At 43.4% G+C, this 27971-nt stretch overlaps 1 protein-coding gene across 1 annotated transcript in view; it reads left to right on the top strand.

Moving 5' to 3' along the window:
- Positions 1-27971, top strand: part of PIK3CA (phosphatidylinositol-4,5-bisphosphate 3-kinase catalytic subunit alpha) — a 1902358-nt gene that overhangs the window by 1842433 nt on the left and 31954 nt on the right. The window contains exon 30 of the mRNA XM_044070443.1: positions 17556-17707. Within this exon, the coding sequence (XP_043926378.1) occupies positions 17556-17707 (152 nt within the window). The remainder of the gene's footprint in view (positions 1-17555; positions 17708-27971) is intronic.

Genomic DNA, 27971 nt, shown 5'->3' with positions numbered 1-27971 from the left:
CAAAAGGACTTCCGACACTTATGTGTCGATTAAAAGGTACTCGTGATTTTGTACCTTTGAATATCTAATACAGACCCGCATAAACCCTTAGACATTCCTCCCATTTTGGATGTGTTAGAGGATGTCTTTATGGAGTCTATCCTCATACCTGATGCCCTGTCCTGCACCTAGAAAGCCAGATAGGTACTTACAGGGTGCCAGACACCCACAAATACTTATTCAAAAATCCTGCAGCCAACCCAGAAGTCATCACCCAGGGACCCAAAGGGGCTAGGACCAGTTCCTCCAAAAACCCAATACCTTCTGACAAGGATAGCAGAGCCTTAGACAGATGAAGTCAAAAGGTATACATCTCTGCTACCTTAGCTAGTAGAGCTCTTAACTGCCAGTTCCATATGCTAAAATATCAGCAACATATGCTGGAACTATTAAAGCAGAAAATTTCCTCCTTACCAGACAGTTCAAATTCCAGAGAACTGGGAGAGCTCTTACACTCCAGCTCTCAAGTGGCAAAGCATTCCCTCCACTGTGGATACAATACCCTAGAAGCTTCTAGCAGGGCTGCTGTTGCAGGGTCATTAATTAAGAGACATGCATGCCTGAAAGAGCAACCTAGACTCCCCCTAGATAAGGATTGCTTGTTTGGATCTAAGGCGGAGGAGGTGATCAAAAAAATGGAGGATAAGGCCAAATCAATGCAGACAGTAAAAGATTTCCTCCAGATCCAACCTCCCCGATCCAGCAGGAACTTTCCCACCAAGCACTGGTCCTTTTCTTCCCAGTCCAGGCATGTGCAAAGGAAAGGGCACAGGGACAGGCCCCCCAGGCAACAGCTACAAGGCCAGCAGTGGCCCAGACAATGGACCTCTACAACCCCCAGGGTAGGGAGTTTTAAGTCCATGCCTTACCCTAAGGACTCACAATGACTCCACCTCTCCCCATCTGCCCCCCCCCCCCCAAAGGTTAAGGAGGAAGGCTATCCCTTTTCAAAGACAACTGCCAATCCATCAGAAAGGATCAGTGGGTCCTAAAAATCATTTCCCAAGGATACAGATTCTCTTTCAAAGAGAACCCCAAACTCAACAAGGTACCCAGACATTCCAGCAAGTCAGTGGGCAGAGGGCCTCTACCAAATTCAGTAACTCTGTACTCAAGGAGCAGTGAAGCCTGCACCCCAGGAACAAGCCAGAAAAGAGTTTTATTCAAGATTGTTCCTGGTACTCAGGATAGAGGGCACTTGGCGCCCTATTCTGGATCTATCCAAATGCTTACACCCCAAAAACTTTTGCCCGTGCTGACTCCAAATGCCTGGCTAGTCACCCTAGACCTAAAGGATGCCTACCTCCATATCCTTGTAAGGTAATCCTGCGGAAGGTTCCTTCACTTCAGGACAGGCTCACAGCACTTTCAGTTCTCTGCTCAGCCCTTTGGCTTGTCTACTGCTCCCAGGGTTTTCACCAAATGCCTGGCCCCTGTCATTGCCTTCTGCAGGCAGAAAATCATACAAATTTGCCCCATCTGGATGACTTTCTCATCCAGGCAGACAGCAGGGAGAAGCTCCTGCAAGACTTCAGCTTTGTCCAAAACCTCTTTACCTGTCTGAGATTTACCATCAACAAAGGAAAAATCCCATTTCTAGCCCACCAGACAAATCACCTTCTTGGGAGCTCTCCTGAACACATCCACCCAAAGAGCCTTCCTCTCTCTAGAAAAACGTTTTCTGCCCCAATACTTCACCCAATTGGCTCACAGAACACACCTCACAACAAGAAAGTTCCTGCAAGCTCTGGGGTACATGGCATCCTGCACCCTGTTGGTGCCCTACACATGAGAAAACTGCAGTGATACCTAAAAACCTATGGTGCCAACACTGTCAGTCACTGGAGCTACAACTGCCTCTGATTCCCTGCTTAAGGAAGGAACTCCTATGGTAGGCAGAAGGGCCAACCTTTTCTAATTCTTCCCCATGGCCAGATCATCACCACGGATGCCTCAGACGCAGTCTCCGGGCCGCAGTTAGGAGACATGTGCAGCCAAGGTACCTGGGACCTTGACCTACACATCAACCTGAAGGAAATGATGGCAGTACTCAGGGCTATCACAACCTTCAAGAGCCACTTGAAACCAGGGGTGCTCCTCATCAAAACAGACAATACCACAGTCATGTGGTACATCAACAAACAGAGGAGAACACACTCCTACCCACTTTGTCATCTAACCATCTTTCTTTGGCAGACTGCCTGGATGATGGACCTTCATCTGATAGCCCAGTACATCCCAGGAGAGCACAACACCCTAGCAGATCACCTCAGCAGAAGTGTCCTGGATCCCCAGGAATGGCAGCTTTGGAAGGAGTCCTTCCTCTACATCACCCAAATTTGGGGGACCCCAGAGGTAGACCTCTTCGCATTCGTAGAGAACAGGAAGTTAGACCAGTTCTGCACCAGAGAGTTCCACCCAGAAGCCTTGAAGGTGGATGCAGTCTCCTTTCACTGGAGCAACCTGTTTGTCTACGCCTTCCCCCCCCCCCCTTGCCAATGATCCTAAGGGTACTGCTAAAGATCAGGGAGGAAGGGCCAAGGGCTATACTCATTACTCCAAATTGGCCCAGGCAACATTGGTACCCCTTGCTACTCCGCATGACCAAGGAGCCACCCAGGAACCTGCCTCTCACAGAAAGACTTCTAACCCAAGAAAAAGGGTCAGTATTGCACCCCAGTCTGCAAACCCTCAGCCTATCTGCATGGCTTGTACCTCAGAGGCAGATACCAGCCCACCGTTGAGCAAGCAGATCCTGGATATAATTAAGTAGCCCAGGACGCCCAGCACCAGGAAATCCTACTCTGGGAAAATGGAAAAAATTCATTGCCTGGTGCCAAACTAAGGGCACAAGCAGCTCCCTTGCATCCCTCTCTCTGATTTTAGACTACCTGGCAGAGCTAGGGCAAAAAGGATTATCTTACTCTTCCATCAAAAAAAAATCATGCCTCAGTTATCTCTACCCATTCCTATACAGAGCATCCTTTGTTCTCCCACCCTCTGCTAAAACAATTCCTTAGAGGGGTATCTTACATCAGGCCACCTAGAAGGCCACCCACCCCTGCCTGGGACGTGAACTATGTCTTAGAAAAATTTACCTTACTCCCCCTTTGAACCAGCTGCCTCAGCAGAGCTAAAACACCTCTCTTGAAAGACCTCCTTCCTGCTGGCCATAACCTCAGCTAGGATGGTTTCTGAGCTGCAGGCTCTCATGGCCATTGAGCCCTTCATTATCTTCCATGCAGACAGGGTGTCTCTTAAAACTAACCTCTCTTTTATGCCTAAGGTGGTATCTGACGTAACATTGAATTAGGCTGTACATCTTCCCACCTTCTTTCCTAACCCTCAAAATAGGGGGGAAAGAATCCTTCATTCACAGACAACTTGGATACCATCTGGATAGAACCAAGTCTCAGAAAGAATGACCAGCCCCTGGTAATCTTCGCTCCAAGGGCAGAAGGGAACCTATTTCTAAGCAGACCATTTCTAAATGGATATGCAACTGTATCCAATTCTGCTACAACTTCCATGGAAAAATTCCTCTCAAGCCTGTCCGAAGCCATTCCACTAGGGCACCATCTGCTTCCACTGCTTTTCTCGGGGGCGTCCCTACCAAGGACATCCTAGAAGCTGCCACTTGGACTTCCATCCACACCTTCACCAAACACTACCAGTTGCCTCTTTTCTCCAAAACTCAGGCAGGCTTTGCCTCTGTAGTCCTGCAGGGAATGCTAGGTCCTACTTACAGCAGTGCAAGCCTGTTCTTCTATTCCTTCCCTTCTACCTTCCACCCTACCTTCAGCTTTGGGAATTTTCCCAGAAGTGATGACTGCAACAGTGAAACACGAAGAACATAGTACAGTTGTGTACACTTACCAAGTGTTTTCACTGTTGCAGTCCTGTTTTCCCTCCCTCCTTCCCCCTCTGTTTCTCTCTCTGTTTCCTTCACGCCAGTATATACCTATGGGCATCCTGCAGTCTGGCCTTCCTCAAACCTTCTGGGCAGGGCAAGAAAAATTGATGTAATGGCATCGGCTGCCTTGCTTTATACCACTGACAACCTGATGTCAGTCCCTGGCGACCTGCAGCCGATGCAGGAGGGACAATCTTTACTCTGGTATTCGGGCCGGCCGAGGGCTACCCAGCAGGGATAACCCACAACTGATGACTGCAACAGTGAATACACTCGAACATTTACATTTATGGTAAGTGCACACAACTGTACTTTCTTTATCTATGTGAACTGCTGACTGCTGGGTTAGCTTATTCTTCTGTTAAGGCCCACTTATCAGCTATCTGTGCTTGTCTGCCTTTATCACCTCCTTTATCTTTTAGATTTGAAGCAAAAGAATTTCTTGAAGTTGTCCTACATATTAGGCCTCCCAGGAAGCCTGTCCCTCCTCCCTGGGATCTTAGTTTTGTTTTAGAAAAATTGACACAGGTTCCTTTTGAGCCTGCAGCTTCAGCTTCCTTGCACCATTGTTCTTGGAAGACTGTATTTTGTTAGCCCTTACTTCTGCCAGTCGGGTGTATGAGCTAAAAGCCCTTATGGCTTGTCCTCCTTTTTTGTTTTTTCATAAAGACAGGGTGTTCCTTCCTACTACTCCTTATATGCCCAAGGTGGTAAGTGAGTTGTCCCTTAAACAGTCTATTAATTTGCCCACTTTTATCCCTTGTCCACAATCTGCTCGTGAGAAGATGCTGTACTCGTCGGATGTGCATAGACAACTCAGATTTTTTTTTTAGATAGGACCAAGACTTTTTGGAAATCTGATTAGCTCTTTGTTTCTTTTTATCCTAGGTCCTTAAGATTGTCTGTGTCCAAGCAAATTATTTCTTCTTGGATTTCTAAAGCCATTTCTTTTTGTTATTCCTTTCATGGTAAGAGCCTTCCTCCTTCTGTTAAGGCTTATTCTGCTAGAGCTATGGCTTTTTCTGGTGTTTTTTCAAGTGTTTTGCATGCTTTGTTCTTGAGGCAGTTACCTGGACTTCTGTGCATGCATTTATCAAGCACTACAAGTTGGATGGAATTTCCAGAGCTAGAGTTGTTTTTTCTAGGATAGTCCTTCATGACTTCCTAGAGAGCTCTGCTGCTCCTTCCTCCTCCCTGCCTTCTTCCTGAGCTTTGGCACTCTCCCTTTTGTAATGAATACTGCAACAGTGAAGTGGAAGGACATAGTACAGTTGTGTAAAGACTAACCATAACGGTAAATGTCCTTCTGTTCACTCTTGCAGTATTTACTTTCTCCCTCAGCCCCCTGGTCCATTTTTCTACTGGATATACTGATTATCTCTATACTACTTGGGTAGCGGGGCTCTCAGTTCTGAAGGTGATATGTCCAGACGTCAACTTTAGGTCTTACGCGAGGAGCATACATGTGATGTACAACATTCCTTAAAGCAACCTAATGGCATTGATATGCTGGCCAGACGTCGGGCCACCTTGGCAAGGGATCTCTATTGTTATGAATACTGCAACAGGGAAGAGAAAGAAGTCTACTGTTATGGTAAGATTTTACACAGCTGGACTTTCTTTTGGTTATACTTCTGTAGTAACATTTATGTTTGTAGATTGAAGAAAACTTGTTTGTATTTTAAGTTTAGAATTTAGTTTTATCATTAGAGGCAAAAATTAAAGGAACATAACATAACGTTCTATCCAGATAAGGGTGCACCTTGGTGACTACCATCAGGTGACATCTATCTGAATATATAATTTTTAAGTTTTTTGTTGTATTTCCCATCTGTAAAAATTAATGCCAGAATGGCACATATTTTTGGCTTACAATGTTTAAAATATATCTTTCTTAAAACAACTAATCATTGGAAAAGCATTAGGAGATACAAGGAGTTACTTCTCACAAGGCATTCAAAGAGATTAAAGCTTTTAATTTCGTATTCTGCACAGTCATATCACTTTTGCCATGGATCTAGCATCATTTCTGGATTAAGTATTTCTTGAAAATGGAAAAATTCTGTATGAGGTGATGACATAGTATGTTCTAATTGTATTTTTCGTTAAGAAATAGGTGTTTCTCTTTAAGCATTCATGATTATGACTTGCTGTTTCTGGCTCTGAAGATATTACCTCTTTATTCAATTACTTCATTTCAACAGCCAAAGAAATACTTAACTGTTTCTTAGAAACTACCTGTTCTAAGCTGTGTTTCCAGTCACTGTCATATCCCTGGTTTTACTGTTCTTACCCCTGCTCATATACTAGGTTGGGCTGTATGATGTCAGATTTCACTTTTATCGTGTTTTTTTTTTTTTTTTTTAAATATACATGATGTTCATCGTGTTACACTGCTGCAGTCATCAGACTTGCGTTATCCTGTCGTCAGGCCGTCCCGCAGTCGGCCAGAGTTCCAAAGTCTTGGTCCGGCATCGGTTGCTGTCGCTTCTTCCCTGATGTCAGTGCGCCAGGGGTATACAAGATGCATCCAACGCCATTTTCTTCAGTCTTTCTTGCCACGCGGTGCCCGAAGCAGAAGCAGTTTGCAAGTGCCGGTCGGCCGACTCCTGAGATTTTTGAAGTCGAATTTCAGATCCGAAGTCTTCAATAAAGCAAGTACCCCATTGGGGAAACTTTTTTCTTGCCTCAGACCGATGTCAGAAAAAGTTAATAATTGTATTTCTTGTGGGAAGCAAATACCTCATAAGGATTTTCACTCTTACTGTATTCCTTGCCTAGGCCCTGATCACGACATCACTAGTTGTCGGTTTTGCGCTAGATTTAACAAACGCACTATAAAAAGACGTTTTGATTTTGCTTTGCACTACTTTGGCTGACGGTTCAGTTATACTATGCCGTTGGATCAACCGATGACCTCAATACTGAAAAAACACAAAGACAAGGATAAAGACAGGCATCCGAGGTCTAAAACTGACAACAAAACCTCTTCTAGGCCAGTTGCCGGTTCTCAGTGAGGCGCTTTTGCAGCCCCTGACACCCGCTACCTCAGAGCCACAGGCCACTTCCGACTCCCACGTGGAGACAACTAGGCCTCTGGAAACTCAAGGTATTGGGCCTATGGAAACTAATCCCTCAGATGGGTCTGGAGCCACTGAGCAGGCATCGGCTTCTGAGGGTGTTTTCAGACCTTCACAACTTACCATTAAAACATCAGCCAAGACAAAGGTATCATTAAAAACAAAGAAACAAGTACAGCATTCTCCTGGACAGTCCTACATGCCTAAGAAACAGATGCTTAAAATGGCCGAAGACCTCATTACTCTAATCAGGGGTTCCCATCCCCCTCCTGAAAAAAGGCCTAGGCAGGATACAGACTATGATCCCTCTGATCAGGTTTCCATTTCCTCTGATTCCTCTTCAGACCAGGGATACTCTCTACCCCCCCCTATGAGGACTCTGATGCTGAAGAATCTATCCCTTCAGCCTCTCCTCCTGAGAATTATTCTTTTGGGGAAACGTTGCATACCATGAGGGAGCATTTCCATTGGGAAAGTCAGGATTGCTCAGAATCCAAGAAAAGGTTCAGGGATTTCCTTTTATTGCCCCAGCACAGGCCGCTGGCTATTCTGCTTGTGCTAGACATTGTGGATGATGTGTTCTCTGAATCTAGCTTATCTCCTGATTCTTTGCCCCCTGCTCCAGCCAAGCCAGACAGGTACTATAGAGTCCCTGACTCTCACAAGTTTCTTTACAAAAACCCTTCTGCGGATCCAGAAACTATTTCCCAGGGTCCAAAAGGGGTTAAGGCTTCCATTACAAAAAATCCAGTACCCTCTGACAGAGATTCCAGAGCTTTGGATAGATGGGGGAAGAAAGTATACACTTCTGCAACTTTAGCAGTAAGAGCTTTACATTGCCAGTTTCACATGCTTAAGTACCAACAATATTTAATGGCTCACTTAAAACAGAAAATGCTTGCAAGCTCAGAAGCTCATGATTGTAAAGAAATGCAGGATTTATTGCATGTAGTTGAACAGGTGGGAAAACATACTCTGCAATGTGGTTTTGATTCTTTAGAGGCCTCTTGTAGAGCCGCAGTTACAGGTTCTGTGATTCGAAGACATGCTTGGTTAAAAGAACAGAGTTTACCTGATCATGTTAAGGCAAAATTATTGGATACTCCTTTACAGCATGATACCTTGTTTGGTGTTAAGGCAGAAGAGGTGTTAAAGAAAATGGAGGATAAAGCTAAATCTATGCAAACAGTCAAGGATTTTGTATAGGTACAGCCATCTCGGTTTAGCAGAAATTGGCCAACAAAGAATTGGTCCTTTCCAGTGTCAGACAGGCCACAGAGAGGCAGATACAGACGCCCAAGAGGCAGATCTCAACCCCAAGGCTCAAACAGACGACGACAGTGGGGCACCTCAACCCCAAAAGGAGGTGAGGACAAGTCTCAACCTTACAGGAAGCAGTCACAATGACTTTCCCCTTCGTACGCCAAGCACGTCCCTTTTGAAAGCCCCCTTAGGGGGAAAACTAGCACTTTTTTCTCAAAACTGGCAATCAATCACCCAAGACAAATGGGTTCTGAATATTGTGTCTCAAGGTTACAGGTTCCACTTTCATACTTTACCAAGGCTAAAAGGAATGCCAGACCTGCCAAAAAATCAATGGGCAGAGGCACAAAAACAAATTTCAGCCCTCATGGACATGAGAGCTATTCAAAAAGTACCACAACAAGAACAAGGGCAAGGATTTTACTCAAGACTCTTTCTGGTCCCCAGAAAGGACAAGGCCTGGAGGCACATACTAAACCTTTCAATTCTGAATACTTACCTGGATATTCCAAAATTCAAAATGTTGACATTACAGCAGTGTCTACCAATGCTGGGCAAGAAGGCTTGGCTTGTTACTCTGGACCTCAAAGAGGCATACCTGCATGTCCCTATCAGACAAAATTGCAGAAGATACCTCAGATTCAAAGCTGGTACAATGCACTACCAATTCTCTGCACTGCCCTTTGGCTTATCTACTGTGCCCAGGGTCTTCACAAAGTGCCTAGCACCAGTAATTGCATTTTGCAGACAAAAAGGAATTCAAATATATCCATACCTGGACGACTGCCTCATTCAAGCAGAGACAAAGGACATTCTTCTACGGCATCTGGCATTTGTAAAAAGGTTGCTAATTTCTCTAGTGTACACAGTAAACGAAAAGAAGTCAAAACTAGTGCCCTCGCAACAGATTATATTCCTGGGTGCCAGCTTAAATACAACGGCCCAGATGGCTTACCTTACGCCAGACAAACAAGTTCAACTAACTCATTATTTTCAATTACTGGCAAAAAAGTCTCATCTCCCTAATAGAAAAATTCTGCAGGCCCTGAGATTCGTGGTAACCTGCATACTACTAATACCTTATGCCAGACTGCATATGAGGAAATTACAATGGTACCTAAAAAGTGTTTGTACTCAACACTCTCACAGTTTAGAAGCAGTAATACCAATGATTCCCTGCCTACAACAGGAGTTCAGATGGTGGGCACAGGCATGTCACCTAAACAAGGGTCAGCCTTTTACCCAACCCACAGCCAGGCAAACTCTAACAACAGATGCTTCGGATTACGCCTGGGGAGCACACATGGCAGGAAAATGCATTCAGGGCAAGTGGATCACAGACCAGATGCATCTTCACATCAATCAAAAAGAGATGTTGGCTGTTCAAAAAGCCCTAACAGCTTTCAAGGACGTTATGCATCCAGGGCAATTATTACTAAAGACAGACAACACCACAGTTATGTGGTACATAAACAAGCAAGGGGGCACTCATTCTTATCCCCTATGCAGGCAAGCCATGACCTTGTGGAACACGGCTCTAACGTATCAAGTTCACCTGCAAGCACAATTCCTGCCAGGAAAGAGAAATACTCTGGCAGACGATCTAAACAGAAATATCATGGACCCTCACGAATGGAAATTGAATTCATAAATCTTCAGCATGGTAATGCAAAAATGGGGATGCCCAGGCATAGATCTTTTTGCCTCCCCACTGAATTTCCAGCTACAGAAATTCTGCACAAGGACTTATCACAAACAAGCATGGAAAGTGGATGCTCTTTTGTTCAGCTGGAAAAACCTAAAAGTTTATGCCTTCCCGCCACTGCCTCTCCTGTCAAAGGTACTCCTAAAAGCCAGACAAGAAAAAACACAGATGATCCTGATTGCTCTGGACTGGCCACGCCAGCACTGGGTGCCCTATCTTAAGGAACTTGGCTCAAGGCCCACCATGGATTTTGCCTTAAATTCCACACCTTCTGACTCAACAAAACAATCAGATCCTGCACGACCAGCTCAAAACCCTAAACCTGGCTGCATGGCAGATACATTAGTCAAACAGGCAACACCTCTCTCTAATGCTATTATGGATGTCATTTTGGCGGCCAGGAGGCCGAGCACCAGGAAAGCTTACTCAGAAAAATGGAAGAGATTCTGCGCCTGGAACCAGGCTCAAAGCATTGACCCTCTTGTTCCAAACATTTCTCAGATTTTACAATACTTAACTGAGATGCTGGACAGAGGCCTATCCTTCTCATCAATTAAGATCCACGCCTCTGCCATTTCAGCACATTACAACACGGATCCTCCTTTATTCTCTCATCCCTTGCTAAAGCTGTACCTCAGAGGGGCTAAAAACATAAGACCACCCAGGAGAGCACCAACACCAACTTGGGACCTCAATTTCGTTTTGGAAAAACTGACCCTACCACCTTTTGAGCCAATCAATACAGCCAATCTAAAATTCTTATCATGGAAAACAACTCTGCTCCTGGCAATGACTTCAGCACGAAGAGTCTCGGAGCTACAGGCATTAATGGCAGTGAAACCTTTTATAATTTTTCATCAGGACAGGGTTTCTTTAAGGACAACCCTACCTTTATGCCAAAGGTGTGGTATCTAGTATGGCTCTTAACCAAACCATCCATTTGCCAACTTTTTATCCAAACCCCCAGAATAAAGGGGAGAGACTTCTGCTTTCTTTGGGCATGCACAGGCAGCTACGCTTCTACTTGGACAAAACAAAAGCTTTCAGGAAAACTGAGAAACTGTTTGTAGCATATGCTGCAGGATCACAGGGCAAAGCTATCTCAAAGCAGACTATATCTAAATGGATAGGACACTGTATTCGTTACTGCTACACACAGCATGGAAAATCAGTCCCAAATACCATTAGGCCACATTCCACCAGGGCAACGGCCACTTCAACAGCCTTTCTCAGAGGAGTACCTACCAAAGAAATTTTGGAGGCTGCAACTTGGAGTTCAGTGCACACCTTTACTAAACACTACCACCTGCCTCTCTACTCTAAATCCAGAGCAGGATTTGCCACTGCAGTTCTGCAGGGCCTCATAGCCAATCCTAACTCTTTATAGACCAGCCACCTAACCTTAGCTTTGGGATTCTACCCAAGTGTGATGACAGCAGCAGTGTAACATGATGAACATAGTACAGTTTTGTACCTACCATAAATGTAGATGTTCGAGTGTTCACACTGCTGCAGTCCAGGTTACCCTCCCTCCATCCCCTCTGAACTAGCTGGACTTATCTATACCTTTCTTTCCTATACAACCTTTGAGGCGTATTTGCTGGTAACTGAAGGTATTGATTTTATTTTATATGTCTATTTTTCATTAGCAATATGTATTGCCTACCTATTGGGGGCACCTGACATCTGGGGCAAGAAAAACTTAAGAAAATGGTGTCGGATGAATCTTATATACCCCTGGTGCACTGACGTCAGGGAAGAAGCGACAGCAACCAACGCCGGACCAAGACTTTGGAACTCTGGACGACTGCGGTACCGCCTGACAGCAGGATAACCCAAGTGTGATGACTGCAGCAGTGTGAACACTCTAACATCTACATTTATGGTAGGTACAAAACTGTACTTTCAGCTTATTTTTAATGTAAAACTTTTAATTGTTGAGCTGCACTGAGAAAGTAATGGAGACCCATACCATTTTTTGGCCCATGCATTCAAAAGCCATCTGCTGTTCATTGCAATTTAGCAGCTTGTTTACATATAGGAGCGCGCCTTTAAAAAAGCCTTTTTTAGGACAAAATTTGAGTAAGTGAATAGAGGTGTCGTTTTTTTAATGCCAGTGCAGTGGTGTGGATGGTTCAGAATGTTTGCTTAAAGAACAGAAATTTTGACTACACCTAAATCACACTTCTCTGTACTTGTGATTTGTTTAGTTTTATATCAGACTCCTGTGCATCTCAGTGGTTATAAGCAAAAGTTGTTACTGTAGATGTTCTTTGTGTTTCACTGTTGCAGTCATCACACTTGGGTTATCCTGCCAGGGGTAGCCCTCAGTCGGCCCGAATACCAGAGGCTTAGTATTTCTGTGTCGGTTGCTGCCACTCCAGGACTGACGTCAGGTTGTCAGTGGTATAAAAACAGGTAGCTGACGCCATTACATGAGTCTTTCTTGCCAAGGAGCCTGAAGCAGAAGCAGTTTGCACGAGTGCTAGTCAGCTGCTACCTGAGTTTTCATTTCCGAAATTGAAGTCTTCTAAAGATAAGTACCTCATTGGGGAATCCTTTTTTCTTGCTCTTACCAATGTCAGAAAAAGTTAATAATTGTCTCGTCTGTGGAAAGCAAATACCACAATGAGATTTCTATTCTTACTGCATCACCTGTTTAGGCCCAGACCATGACGTCCCTCACTGTCGGTTTTGTGCATTGTTCAACGCCAGAACTATTCATCGTTGGGTCCTTATCATAGGTAAATAGTTTTGCTGTCAATCTCTGTATTCCGAAATGTCTTCAGTAAGCCATCCGACTACAGATCTTCTGAAAAAACGTAAGGATAAAGACAGAGACCGCACAGGTCCAAAACTGACGACAACGCTTCTGTTAAGCTAGTCGCCAGTTTGCCAGTACTCAGTGAGGCGCTTTCGCAGCCCCCAATGCCCACTTCTATGGATTCGCAGGCAAGACCATGTAAAATCAAAATTGTTGGGCGCACCACTGAACATAGACAATCTGTTTGGCACCAAAGCAGAAGAGGTTTTAAAAAAGATGAAAGAAAAAGTTGTCTATGCAGACAGTTAAAGACATTTTGTAAGTCCAGCCTCCTAGATTCAGTAGGCATTGCCCCTCAAAACATTGGTCCTTTCCGGCCCCCTCAAGGCCAGCTCAGACTAAACCTAGGGGAAGCAGATCCCCCAGACAGCAGTCTTAGGGTATGCAGAGGTCTAAGCAATGGAGTACCTCCACTTCTAAAACAGGGAGTGTTAAGCCACCCCCTTCTGGAAAGAATTCACAATGACTTCTCAGCTCTGCTCATCTGCTTGTGCCCCTAGGTGGAAAACTTGCCTCCCATGCAAAAAACTGAGCCTCCATCACCAACGATCGATGGGTCCTCAACATAGTGTCCCAGGGGTACAAATTTTATTTCCACATGCTGCCAACCCCAAAAGGGTTCACAGATCTTCCTCCAAACCAGTGGGCGGAGGCATAAAGCGAAGTTCATTCCCTGCTCTCCATGAGGGCAATTCAGCCAGTTCCTGCAGAACAGATAGGCCAAGGTTTCTATTCCAGACTTTTCCTGGTACCCAGAAAAGAGGGCACCTGGTGCCCAATCTTAGATCTATCCATTCTAAACACCTTCCTGGTGGTACCAAAGTTCAAAATGCTTCTCCTTATGCTGTCCAAAGATGCCTGGTTAGCCACCCTAGACCTAAAAGAGGCCTATCTGCACATCCCAATAAGAGACTCTTGCAGGAAATATCTACATTTCAGGGCAGGATCTATGCATTATCAGTTCTCTGCACTTCCCTTTGGCTTATCCACTGCTCCCAGAGTTTTCACAAAATGCTTGGCTCCAGCCATTGCTTTTTGCAGACAAAGAAATATTCAAATTTACCCCTACTTGGATGACTACCTGATTCAGGCAGACAGTCAGGAAAAGCTGTTGCAGCACCTGACATTTGTAAAGGACCTACTAACCTCACTGGGGTACACTATAAATTAAAAGAAATCCAAACTAGTCCCCAGTCAAAAAATTGTATTCCTGGGAGCAACCCTGGACACAGCATCCTTACTCCAGAAAAACAAGCCTATCTGACAGGCTACTTGTCTTAACTGGCCACCAAAACCCAGTTATCCGCAAGGAAAATCCTGCAAGCTCTAGGGTTCATGTTCTCCTGCATTCTACTAATTCCATATGCCAGACTGCATATGAGGAAACTTCAGTGGTACTTAAAAAGCCTTTGGTGTCAACATTCTCAGGACCTGGCAACTGTTATACCTATGATACCTTGCCTAAGGAAAGATTTTCTTTGGTGGGCAGCAGCATGCAACCACAACAAGGGACTTCCCTTTTGACAACCCCATGCCACCCAGACCCTAACCACAGACTCCTCAGACTATGCCTGGGGTGCACACCTGGACAGCGGGTGTATTCAGGGCCACTGGAGCCCAAATCAAATTCATCTGCACATCAACCAAAAATAGATGCTAGCTGTTCAGCACGTTCTGACAGCTTTCAGATCCCTACTCTCTTCGGGGCCTCTACTAATCAAAACCAACAGAACCACAGTGATGTGGTACATGACCCTGTGGAACATGGCCTCAGCCATGCATATTCACCTGCTAGCACAATTCCTGCCAGGCAACCAAAACTATCTGGCAGACAACTTAAGCAGAAATCTCGTAGACCTACATGAGTAGCAATTAAACCACAACACCTTCAGCCTTGTGACCCAGAAATGGGGTACACCTTTTGCCTTCCCCTACAACCACCAGCTCAGCAACTTCTGCACCAGGGAACCTCACAGCAAGGCCTGGAAAATGGATGCCCTATCCTTCCAATGGGTAAACCTATCAGTCTATGCATTTCCCCCTCCACCTCTTCTTACAAGAGTATTTCTCAAAATAAGGAAGGAAAGACCAAGGCCAATCCTGATTGCCCCAGACTGGCCACGTCAACATTGGTACCCATTACTGCGCAGTTTGTCACCATTGCCTCCCTGGCACCTCCCTCAGATTCCAACTCACTTGACTCAGCAGGATGGAGATTTCTTGCATCCACAATTGCAGATCCTGAACCTGGCAGCCTGGCTTATTCCTTGACTTCTCCAGTGGCCAGCTTAAGCAAACACGTCCTGCACATTATACATGAAGCCAGATGACCGAGCACTAGAAAATCCTATGCAGACAAGTGGAAAAGGTATTGTTCCTGGATCCAGACTAAATCTACATCCAGCACAGCCCTCCTTACCTCTCATCCTGGATTACCTAGCAGACCTACTCCAATCTACATCCAGCACAGCCCTCCTTACCTCTCATCCTGGATTACCTAGCAGACCTACTCCACAGGGGCCTATCCTTCTCTTCCATTAAAATACATGCCTTTGCCATCTCTGCACATTACAGCACTGAGCCACCTCTCTTTTCACACCCTCTCATAAAGCAGTTCCTTAGAGGGGCTAACAACATAAGGCCACCAAGAAGAGCCCTTACCCCTGCATGGGACCTTAACTTTGTGTTAGAAAAGCTCACGCTACCCCCCTTTGAGCCTGCAGCTTCAGCAGAGTTAAAATTCCTCTCTTGGAAAACAGCCTTGCTTCTGGCCATCACTTCAGCTAGAAGAGTGTCTGAGCTTCAAGCACTTATGGCTGTGGAACCCTTCATCATTTTTCATGCTGACAGGGTCTTCCTCAGGACTAACCCAACTTTCATGCCTAAAATGGTGTCCAGTGTGGCTCTCAACCAATCTATTAATTTGTCCATCTTTTTCCCTAAATCTGAAAATAAGGGGGAAAAGGATCCTGCACTCATGAGATGTGCACAGACAGCTCAGATTCTACCTGGATAGGACTAAGCCCTTTAGGAAATCTGACCAGTTACTAGTCAGCTTTGCACCAGGGACAGAGGGCAAGGCCATATCAAAACAAACCATTTCCAAAGGGATAGTACACTGTATCCATTTCTGTTACAAGCACCATGGGAAACTACCCCTACTGGGAGTCCGAACACATTCCACTAGGGCAACTTCAACCTCTGCAGCCTTTCTCAAAGGGGTCCCTAACTGGGACATCCTGGAAGCTGCAACATGGAGTTCTGTTCATATTTTCACCAAGCATTACCACCTGCCTATCTTTTCCAAATCCAGGGCAGGCTTTGCACCCGCAGTCCTGCAGGGCATACTAGCCAGCCCCAACTCTTCTTGAATTCCTCCACCCATTCTTCAGCTTTGGGAATCAACCCAAGTGTGATGACTGCAACAGTGAAACATGAAGAACAGAGTGCAGTTTTGTGCACTTACCATAAATATAGATGTTCGAGTGTATTCACTGTTGCAGTCCTGGTTTCCCACCCTCCAGCCCCCTTGTCTCTCTCTCTCTTCCTCACTCTTTACAGGGCTATTGGTATTTACTTTCTACTGAAATAAGAATACTGATAAGCTCAAGTCAGTACAGCTTCTGACATTCTTCTAGTAAAACCAGTGGCATCCTTGCATCGTGTCCTAAACTTCTTCTTAAACGTTTCAGTGTATTCTAGCAGGTGCAGAGAACTTGAGTTTGAAAACTATGTGCAAGCAAAAGTCTAAACCATTTCATCTGTCCTTGCAGCCAAATGTGTATAGTTTGTTGTTCAAAGGTAACAATGCAGTACATTTGTAGTATGGTCTCAAGATAACACTAGTTTTTCAGGAAAAAGCAAAACTATTCTTCATTCCAGGTTTGGGACAGAATTCATGTTTGTCTTTCACTCAGATGGCATATCTGAAAGTTCTTGTAGACTCCATTTAGATTCATGTTTTTTGGGAAGTGTCTGCTTTTTGAGTGTTCATGGTCAAAGAGCTGCAAAGGAGATTTGGCCTTTATCTATGTTTAGTCAAGTCCATTCAAAGGAATTGCTATTCATCGATTCTTGTATACCAAGAAGCATAACTTAAAATTTTCATATAAATAAAAAACAAATCCTGCACCACTCCGTTACTTGTCATCTCCACAGTGGCATAACAGTAGGGAAAAGTGTAAAAAAAAAAAACCCTGAAGCACAGTGGTAGCTTGCACAGTATAAGTGCATGTGGTTTCGACAAGCAACAATTAAAATAAATCAAAGTGCAAATGAACCTTGTTTGATTGTAGGTGTGCCCTTTTCTGTCCATAGTCATGGTCACCAGCTTGGGTGGAAACCCCTATGGAATATTATAAGAGTTAATTTTCAGAGCAAGATGTTGTAAATGTTCTGGCAGTAATTTATCTGAAAATCTAGCATGATATACACCCTGTGCAGAGTTTTTCAAAGAAGTGCAAGATGTTTTTCCTAGTAAACTTACCTGGGGTACCATTAGTTTCCTCACAGCTCATGTAGCATGAAGGCTTTGGAAGTAGCTTATCCGTTCTACTGATCCTGTTGTATGTTATAGATCAGTGTTGCAGTTCTTACGTTTTATGTTTATTAATATGCATACTGTTAAATGTATTATTAAATGAGAAAGATTATTAAATATGTGCTTATAAAGGCAAGTGGAGAAATGTACGGTGTCTTTTAACATGTATGCTTATTTTGTTTTCTTTAAAGCTATTCCACATTGATTTTGGTCATTTTCTGGACCACAAGAAGAAGAAATTTGGATACAAACGAGAGCGAGTGCCGTTTGTCTTGACACAGGACTTTTTAATTGTTATTACTAAAGGGGCACAAGAGTGTACCAAAACAAAAGAGTTTGAGAGGTAAGCCATTCAGTTATGTGGGCCTGAATTTTCTATGATGTACCTCATATAATTTGTGATTTGGGGTGAGATTCAGAAATCTGATTTGCATGGTATAAGGCAAGTACACAGAGAAGTGCAGAAAAAAGAAAACTCCATATCCAGACACATCTATCTGCACCATAAAATTGCAGAAGTAAAATACTTCTGCACATCAAGCTAGCAGCTGGTGGTAGTGCACATGCATGCAGATGACACTGCATGACAACTGTTGCTTGTGCAGTTCAAAGACTGCAGTACTGGATATGAAGACTGTTTACAGAAATATATGAGCGGACAGATGATCCGCTGTGGCGACCCCTAACCGGGAAAAGAAGAAGAAGAATTTACCTCAGAGTTATGGAAGTTCACTGGCTGAACAGAGCTTGACTGACCAGCAGTAGAACAAGCAAAAGCAAAACTTGATTTTCAGTCACCCACCCAGGATGTGAGCACACACTCACGTGTGTATATATATATATATATATATATATATATATATATACATATATATATATATATATATATATATATATAGCCTAGGCAGTTTCCCTTAGAGAGACTCTAACCCTGTATCTCTTGCCCGAGTGTTAAATGTCAACCCCTGTATATACACACACACACACACACACACACACACACACACACACACACGTGTGTGTGTGTGTATATATATATATATATATATATATATATATATATATATATATATATATATACATACATATATTTTTTTATACATACACACGCACACACAGACACACATGTGCGCGCGCGTACACACACACACACGTGTGTGTAAAATGTTTGCTTATGATTTGTTACCACTTGTTAACCAGGTAGGTGGGCTGATTAACTGACCCTTTTCAGCCATAGTCTGTGCAAAAAGTAACAGAATGCAGTTAGGTGTGAACACTGCAAGTCTTACTTATGGAGACTAAAAAGATAAGTAGAAAAAAATCTTCTAATAAAAATTAAATTTAACAAACATCATTGTAGTAGTATAAACACTGAAGTAGCTAGAAACGAATATTAAAGTATTTACAATGTGCATAATGTGAAATTCAAAGTATTAGGAACTGAAATTTGGCCAGCATACCTGGGCGCATACTACAGTATAATCAAAAATTCAGCTTGCAGTGTCAGGCTGAACAGTATGATGAATCATGCTCAGGTTACTACTGTCAGAACATATCAGATGTAAAGTCTTTTATAAGCCTCAGACAGCCTTATTAACTTATAGTCTGAACAGTCTAATGGCTCAGAACAAGATTATAATAAATTTATCAGATTTGCTGCCATTTGTTTGGCTCCATGGCACAGAGGGATGGGACCCTTACAACCCAGAAAACCAGGGTTCATTTAATGACCCCATATGGGAAGAGCCCACGGAGAGGGAGGAGTGAAAGGTCATGACCTTTTCATCTCAAAGGAGGTGTAGGGAGGGTTGCTAACACTCAGGGACACACTGAGTCAGTGCAGTTTCTTGGTGGAGACCTGGGATATCCCCACTCATGCTTCCCAGTTAGATTAGGGCTGCTTGGGGAGTATTACCGCTTGTGGAAGTGAAGGGATGACCTCCATGGTCAGTCCATTGTATGCCTTCCCTGGGTATTTTGCCCAGTAGGTGCAGAGAAGTAGAGCATAAGCTGGAAAAGGCAAACCACCCCAATGGCTGCCTGCATGATGGCGTCTCCTGGAGGGGGCTGGTAATTTGGTCTTTGGAAGCGAAAACAATGTAAAACAAAACTTTTCTGTCAGTCAAATACTGGGGACTCCTCACTTCATGTTTATTAGAGAAATGAACTGCCTAGTGTATAACCATTGTCTGCTTGTTTGTTTGTTAACCAGGTGAGTAGGCTAGTAGACAACCATTTTCAGCCACATCCTGTGCCAAATGGCAAGACAAAGGCTGAATAGATCATACTTCCCTACCAATTAGCCTACTTTTAAATCTCTTTTAAAGGTGTATGTACCATTTTGCAATCTTTTGTCTGCAGATTTGCATCTTACTTGTTATTGAGCCCCACAATTGACATAGATTAGCTTTCATCTCTTCTTTATTTTCAAATTGTGGAGCAGTTTTTTATAATAATACATTATGACTCCCAAATACAGAATATACACAGTTGCTGATTCCAGTTTTAAAGACATACACTATTTTTGTAATATCCTTCACTTCTTGTTGGTCTAAGTTGCTGGGGTCAGGGGTGTTTCAGTCCTAAGTTCAGTGAAAATAATTTCCTGTTTAGAAGAACTATATAAGACTTGTAATGTACTTACAATTTCAAATGTATTTTAGATGAGTATTACATAGCCCAGTCTTCAGAAGGTATGATATGCCTACCCCTAGTTACAACTGGAAATATTGTAGCATGTCAGATGTTAATAGTTAAATGGCTGTGAAACCATGTATTTGGTATCCATTAACAAAAGGCAGCATATTTGTCCTCATCTCCATTATAAATCAACTACTAAGATTCTTTGCTCCTCTTCACATCTCTAATTTATCCTTCTGTAACTTCTCAAATGCTTTGAAGCCTTTGTACAGATTGGAAATTAATACATTGGATTTAATACATATTTTAAGCACTATTCTACTGTTGTACTGTTCTGTCACGTGTGATATTGTACTCTTGTCTGATGATCATCGTGTTTCACTGTTGCAGTCATTACAATTGGGTTATCCTGTTGGCAGGCTACCCGCAGTCGGCCTGAATTCCAAAGTCTAGGTCCGGCGTCGGTTGCTGTCACCTCCTCCCTGACGTCAGTGCACCAGGGGTATAAAAGATGCAGCCGGTGCCATTTCTTCAGTCTTTCTTGCCACGTGGTGCCCGAAGCAAAAGCAGTTCACAAGTGCCGGTCAGCCGACTCTTGAGATTTTCAAGCTCGAATTTCAGATCCGAAGTCTTCATTAAAAGCTAAGTACCCCGTTGGGGAAACTTTTTTCTTGCTCCAGACCGATGTCAGAAAAAGTTAATAATTGTATTTCTTGTGGGAAGCAAATACCTCATAAGGATTTTCATTCTTACTGCATTCCTTGTCTAGGCCCTGACCACGACGTTGCTAGTTGTCGGTTTTGTGCTAGATTTAACCAAAGCACTATTAAGCGTCGGTGCGATTTTGCATTTCATTACTTTGGCAGAAGATTTAATTATATAATGCCGTCGGAACAGCCGACTACCAGAGTTTACAAAAAACGCAAGGAAAAAGAGAAGGACAGGCATCAGAGGTCCAAAACTGATGACGAGGCTTCTTCTAGGCCAGTCGCCTCCATGCCTAAAAAACAGATGCTCAAAATGGCCGAAGACCTAATTACTTTGATCAGGGGTTCTCATCCCCCTCCTGACAAGAGGCCTAGGCAAGAGGTAGAATATGAATCTTCAGATCAGGTTTCCATTTCATCTAATTCCTCTTCTGATCAGGAATACTCTCTTCCTCCTTATGAGGATTCTGATGCTGAAGAATCTATCCTCTCAGCTTCTCCTCCTGAGGGTTATTCTTTTGGAGAAACATTGCATACCATGAGGGAGCATTTCCACTGGCAGAGCCAAGATTATTCAGAATCTAAGAAAAGGCTCAGAGACTTTCTTTTACTGTCTCAGCACAGGCCCCTGGCCATTCCACCTGTGCTAGACATTGTAGATGTATTTTCAGAGTCAAGTTTGACTCCAGACTCCTTACCTCCAGCTCCTGTTAAGCCAGACAGATAGTACAGGGTCCCAGACTCTCACAAATTTCTTTTTAAAAACCCTGCTGCTGACCCAGAAACTATCTCTCAGGGTCCCAAGGGGGTCAAGGCTTCCACTGCAAAAAACCCTACCCCCTCTGACAGAGATTCCAGGGCACTGGACAGATGGGGAAAAAAGATTTACACTTCTGCTACCTTGGCTATAAGGGCTTTAAATTGTCAGTTTCACATGGTTACATATCAGCAATACATTATGTCACTGATTAAACAGAAAATGTTGACAAATTTTGAATGTGCAGAAAATAAAGAAATGCAGGATTTATAGCATGCAGCTGAACAAGTTGGAAAGCATACTTTACAATGTGGTTTTGATTCTTTGGAGGCCTCCTGCAGAGCCGCTGTTACAGGTTCTGTCATTAGGAGGCATGGTTGGTTAAAGGAACAGAATCTGCCTGATCATGTTAAAGCAAAATTATTAGATGCTCCATTACAGCATGATACCTTGTTTGTTGTTAAAGCAGAAGAGGTGTTGAAGAAAATGGAGGACAAAGCCAAATCTATGCAAACAGTCAAGGATTTCTTACAGGTACAGCCTCCAAGATTTAGCAGACACTGGCCTACAAAGAATTGGTCCTTTCCAGTGTCAGGCCACAAAGAGGCAGATACAGATGCCCTAGAGGCAGATCCCAGCCCCAAGGCTCATACAGGTCTAAACAATGGGGTGCTTCTACCTCCAAAAGCAGAGAAGACAAATCACAGCCATAAAGAAAGCATTCCCAATGACTTCCCCCTGCCAGCGCCATGCACTTATCTTCTGGCAGCTCCTTTAGGGGGAAAACTAGCACTTTTTTCTCAAAACTGGCACCTAATCACCCAGGACAAATGGGTCTTGAACATAGTGTCACAAGGTTACAGGTTCCACTTTCACACCATGTCAAGGGCAAACGGTATGCCAGACCTGCCAAAAAATCAATGGGCAGAGGCACAAAAACAAGTTTCATCCCTCATGGACATGAGGGCCATTCATCAAGTACCACAACAAAAGCAGGGACAAGAATTTTACTCAAGACTTTTCTTGGTGCCCAGAAAGGACAAAGCCTGGAGGCCAATACTGGACCTATCTATTCTAAACACATACCTGGATATTCCAAAATTCAAAATGTTGACTCTGCAGCAGCTTCTACCCATGCTGGGCAAGAAGGCTTGGCTTGTAACTTTAGACCTAAAAGAGGCATACCTGCATGTTCCAGTCAGACAATCATGCAGAAGATACCTCAGATTTGTAGCTGGCTCAATGCACTACCAATTATCTGCACTGCCCTTTGGCTTATCTACTGCACTCAGGGTCTTCACAAAATGCCTGGCACCAGTAATTGCTTTTTGCAGACAAAGAGGAATACAAATATATCCTTGCTTGGGCGTCTGCCTTATTCAAGCAGAGAACAAGGACATACTACTACAGCATCTGGCGTTTGTAAAAAGATTATTAACATGCCTGGGGTACACAGTAAACGAAAAGAAATCAAAACTTGTACCCTCTCAAGAGATAATATTCCTGGGTGCAAGCTTAAGTACAACTGCCCAGATGGCTTATCTCATGCCAGACAAACAAAGGCAACTGACTACTTATTTCAAAAAGTTGGCAACAAACACCCAGTTAACTGCAAGAAAAATTCTCCAGGCTTTGGGCTTCATGGCATTCTGCTAATTCATATGCAAGACTGCATATGAGGAAATTACAATGGTATCTAAAAAATCTAAAAAGTATTTGGACTCTCCATTGCCACAGCCTGGAAACAATAATTACACTCATTCCCTACCTACAACAGGAGTTTCGATGGTGGGCAAAGGTCTGTCACCACAACAAGGGGCAGCCATTCACCATACTCCCAGCCAGGTAGACATTGACAACAGATGCATCGGATTATGCCTGGGGGGCCCACTTGGCAGGAAGATGTATTCAGGGCTCATGGTTCGTAAACCAGTGCATCTACATATCAACCAAAAAGAGATGCTAGCTGTTCAAAATGCCCTGACAGCCTTCAAGGACCTACTTCATCCAGGACAACTACTGATGAGGATGGACAGTACTACAGTCATGTGGTGCATAAGCAGGGAGGCACACATTCCTACCCCTTTTGCAGACTAGCCATGATGGGACACAGCATTGACTTACCAGGTACATCTGCAAGCACAATTCTTGCCAGGAAGGATAAATACTCTGGCAGATGAACTAAGCAGAAACCTCATGGATCCCCACGAGTGGAAATTGGATCCACAAGCCTTCAACATGATAACAAGGAATTGGGGATGCCCGGACATAGATCTATTTGCCTCCCCTCACAACTGTCAACTACAGAGATTCTGCACAAGGACTTAATCACAAGCAAGCATGGAAAGTGGATGCTCTGTCTTTCAGCTGGAAAAACTTAGTATATGCCTTTCCCCCACTGCCCCCCAAGGTACTCCTAAAGGTCAGACAAGAGAAGTCAAAAATTATATTGATTGCCCCAGACTGGCCCTGCCAGCACTGGTACCCAATCCTCAGGAACTTGACTCAATGCCCAGCATAGGCATTACCTCAAATTCCTCACTTACTGACCCAGCAAAACAATCAAATCCTGCACAGCCAACTCAGGACCCTAAATCTGGCAGCATGGCGGATAATGTAGCTTTTCAAAACACGCCTCTCTCTAAAGTGGTGATGAATGTTATCTTGGAGACCAGGAGGCCCAGTACTAGAAAATCTTATGCTGAAAAATGGAAGAGATTCCGTGCTTGGAACCAGGCACAAGGAATTAACATGACTGTTCCAAATATCCCTCAAATTTTACAATACTTAATTGAGATGCTGGACAAAGGCCTATCCTTTTCATCAATTAAGATTCATGACTCTGCCATTTCGGCTCATTACAATACAGAGCCACCTATTTTTTCTCATCCTTTATTAAGGCAGTACCTCAGAGGAGCCAAAAACTTACGGCCTCCAAGGAGATCACCAATACCTGCATGGGACCTCAATTATGTCTTGGAAAAACTCACTCTGCCTCCTTCTGAGCCAGCCGCTACAGCTGACACAAAATTTTTATTATGGAAAACAGCTCTGCTCCTAGCAATAACCTCTGCAAGACGAGTCTCAGAGCTACAGGCACTCATGGCTGTGGAACCTTTTATCATTTTTCATCCAGATAGGGCTTTTCTAAGGACAAACCCTACATTTATGCCTAAGGTAGTGTCAAGTGTGGCCCTCAACCAAACTATTTATTTGCCTACCTTTTATCCAATCCCGCAAAATAAGGGTGAGAAACTTCTGCATTCTTTGGACATACACAGACAACTGCGCTTCTACTTGACAGAACCAAAGCTTTCAGAAAGACTGAGCAATTGCTGGTAGCATATGCTGCAGGGCACAAGGAAAGGCCATCTCAAAGCAGACTATTTCCAAGTGGATAGGTCACTGCATTTGTTTATGCTATTCTCAACATGGCAAATCAGTGCCTAAGGGTATTAGGCTACATTCAACCAGAGCAGCAGCCACTTCAGAGGAGTGCCAACCAAAGACATTTTAGAGGCTGCAACCTGGAGTTCAGTGCAGACTTTTACAAAGCACTACCACTTACCACTCTACTTCAAATCCAGGGCAGGCTTTGCCACTGCAGTCCTGCAGGGCCTCATAGCCACTCCTAATTCTATTTAGTTCCAGCCTCCCAACCTTAGCTTTGGGATTCAACCCAATTGCAATGACTGCAACAGTGAAACACGGTGAACATAGTACAGTTGTGTACCTACCATAAATGTAGATGTTTGAGTGTATTCACTGTTGCAGTCCAGGTTACCCACCCACCATCCACCATCCCCCTTTTTGCTGGACCATATCTGTACTCCTCTATTCTGTACAACCTATGTGGTGTATTTGCTCGTAGATGAAGGAAACTTGTTACTTGTGGCATGCATGCTTTATAGACATATTTTTAGCTTACCCTTTTGGGGGCACCTGACATCTGGGGCAAGAAAAACTGAAGAAAATGGCGTCGGCTGCATCTTTTATACCCCTGGCGCACTAACGTCAGGGAGGAGGCGACAGCAACCGATGCCGGACCTAGACTTTGGAATTCAGGCCGATTGCGGGTAGCCTGCCAGCAGAATAACCCCATTGTAATGACTGCAACAGTGAATACACTCGAACATCTACATTTATGGTAGGTACACAACTGTACTTTTTGTATATCTTGCCATACATTTCAACTTCTTAATGCAATAATTCTGACAAAGCCAAAAATATTGGGGGGCAAAGGCCCAAAAGTAGGAAAGATGTTAAAATGTTACTCTTACATACTTAGAAATTTGATAGAATTGTAGATTTTGCCTTAAAATGCATTTTCTGAAGGATATAATGTCTAAAACTGGCCAGAAACCCACAAATACATGAAGAACAGATCAGAAATATGATGCAAAATTCTGGACGGTTGAGAGGTGTGTGTCTTGTCAATTTTTGACCATGGGCTAAGACTTAAATTGGTCATGAATTGATCAGTGCTGTGCCATGCTAAACAAAGAAATTTGAGGGGGTTTTTTGGCAAAACTTTATGGAAACATCCAGAGGATACTCTGCTTTGAAATGCAGCAGAATGTGCTATTTTGTCTGTAGACATATTGCAGCCCACTGCTAATTTAACTTCAGATTATTTTGTCCCAGTAAATTGAGCTTTGGTGATGTAAGGATTACACCCACAAAGTGTTGGTTTAACTGGTAATATACAAAAGATATTTACTTTTGATATAGTGACATCTTAGAAAAAGTGTATTCTAGAGAAGTGCTGCATAGCCTGACCTGAACAGAAGTCATTATGTAAACCACCAGTGGAAACCAAGAATGACGCAGCATGACAGGCTGTAGTAAGGAAATGACCATGAAAACATGCATGTGGTGAGTGTATTAAAGACTGCAAGTCCATCCTCATTTAACACTTGCTAAAAAAAAAAAAAAGAAAACTTTGTCATCTACACAGTGGATATAAGGCTGCTGTTCTAACATTAGGCATTTCAGTGCAGCCCACTACTGAATTGGACTGCAGCACATTGCCCACATCATTGCAGGTACTTGGCTGTGGCACTTGACTTGTGATACAGTGGCATCTGAGTAAAGATAAATTCTGGAAATGAGCTGCATTCATCAACTTGAGTAGAAGTCCTATTCCTTCCCCAATTGAAAACCACATATCATACCCCATGCCAGCTTGTGACAATGAAGCAAATGTGCATGCATTTGTCAGTGAGATAGTATGTCATACTCCTTAGAGAGCTCCTGATTAAACTTTCATAGTTATACTTGTATACTCCGATAAACAGTGAAGCTTTAAATTGTACCATTAGGAATTTCACTGCACCTTAGTATGGTTCCAGTTTTGTCTTTTAAACTTCGACTGTTTCAGCACATGGAATTTAGGCCATGATATATTTCCAGTGGCAAACGTATTTCCTGGTCTGATGTGTTACATGTCTGCGTGATTATGTAATGTTTACTTCTAATGTAGTGACATTTCAGTGTATGTACATTCTGGACACAGGCTGCATTCTGCAAACTGAGCAGAAGTCGTATATCCCCCTAAGTTGAAACCATGTTTAATTAATGCATAGTATCAGACTGTGGCATTGAAAGCTCTGTAAACAGCTATGCCAGGTGCCTGTGTATATGCCATTTTGAAAATTCATAACAAAACACTTGGTGAGTTATAGTAGGACTCTCGGGTACAGAATGCACCCAGAGCTCCAGTCTTACCATCAAGGAAGTGAATTTTACTCCACCACTTTGGTCTCTTCAAACTTTGGAGATTGAGCCAGGGTATGCTATACCACCATTTTGGTCTCCCGTGAAAAAAGTCCACTAGCCTAGTGGAACTAACTCAGTCAACAAAGAATAAGTAAAAAAATAAATAATTTTTCCATTGAAATATGTATTATTGTCTTGATATGTAATGACAGTGTAGTGCATACCTGTTCTGGATATGTGCTGCTTTCTGCAGCCTCAGCAGAAGTTATACAGTCACTCAGAATTGAAACTTAATATAATGTACCATGCCGGATTGTGGCAAGGGAGTGTGCCAGCATACGCTATGTATGCTGTAGAGTACAGTAGTCTGCAAGGGGGTATTAAAACCCTGGGGAAAAAAATACAACTTTGTGCATTCTTGAAATGCTGGCTGCTTAGCAGTAGGTAGTCTTTAGATCTGATGTCATTTTCATTTGTTCCTCAACCTGTGGGTTCAGATCCAAACCTGGGATCTGACTGTGCTGCATTTTATAGCTTAGGATCCAACTCTCGAGCTCCTCCCTTACCTGTAATGCCCCTGTCCTCAAGATTACCCCATATCTATTTGTCGCGCTTGAAAGCAGTCTGGATTTTCGCTTCTCAAGTCATGGTTGAGAGCGGTTTAAAACTTATTTAGTGTTAAACGTTGGTATTGTTCTCTTTCTTTAGAATCCTTCTTACTCTTTTTTTTTTTCCTTTATTATTTTTGTGGTTCTCTGTCTACTTTAACTTTATACCCTCTGGTA

The sequence above is a fragment of the Protopterus annectens genome, chromosome 4.part1 (genome assembly GCF_019279795.1).
Source record: "Protopterus annectens isolate FY-2018-M chromosome 4.part1, PAN1.0, whole genome shotgun sequence".
NCBI lineage: Eukaryota > Metazoa > Chordata > Ceratodontiformes > Protopteridae > Protopterus > Protopterus annectens.
This window is presented reverse-complemented; position numbering and strand designations above follow the sequence as displayed.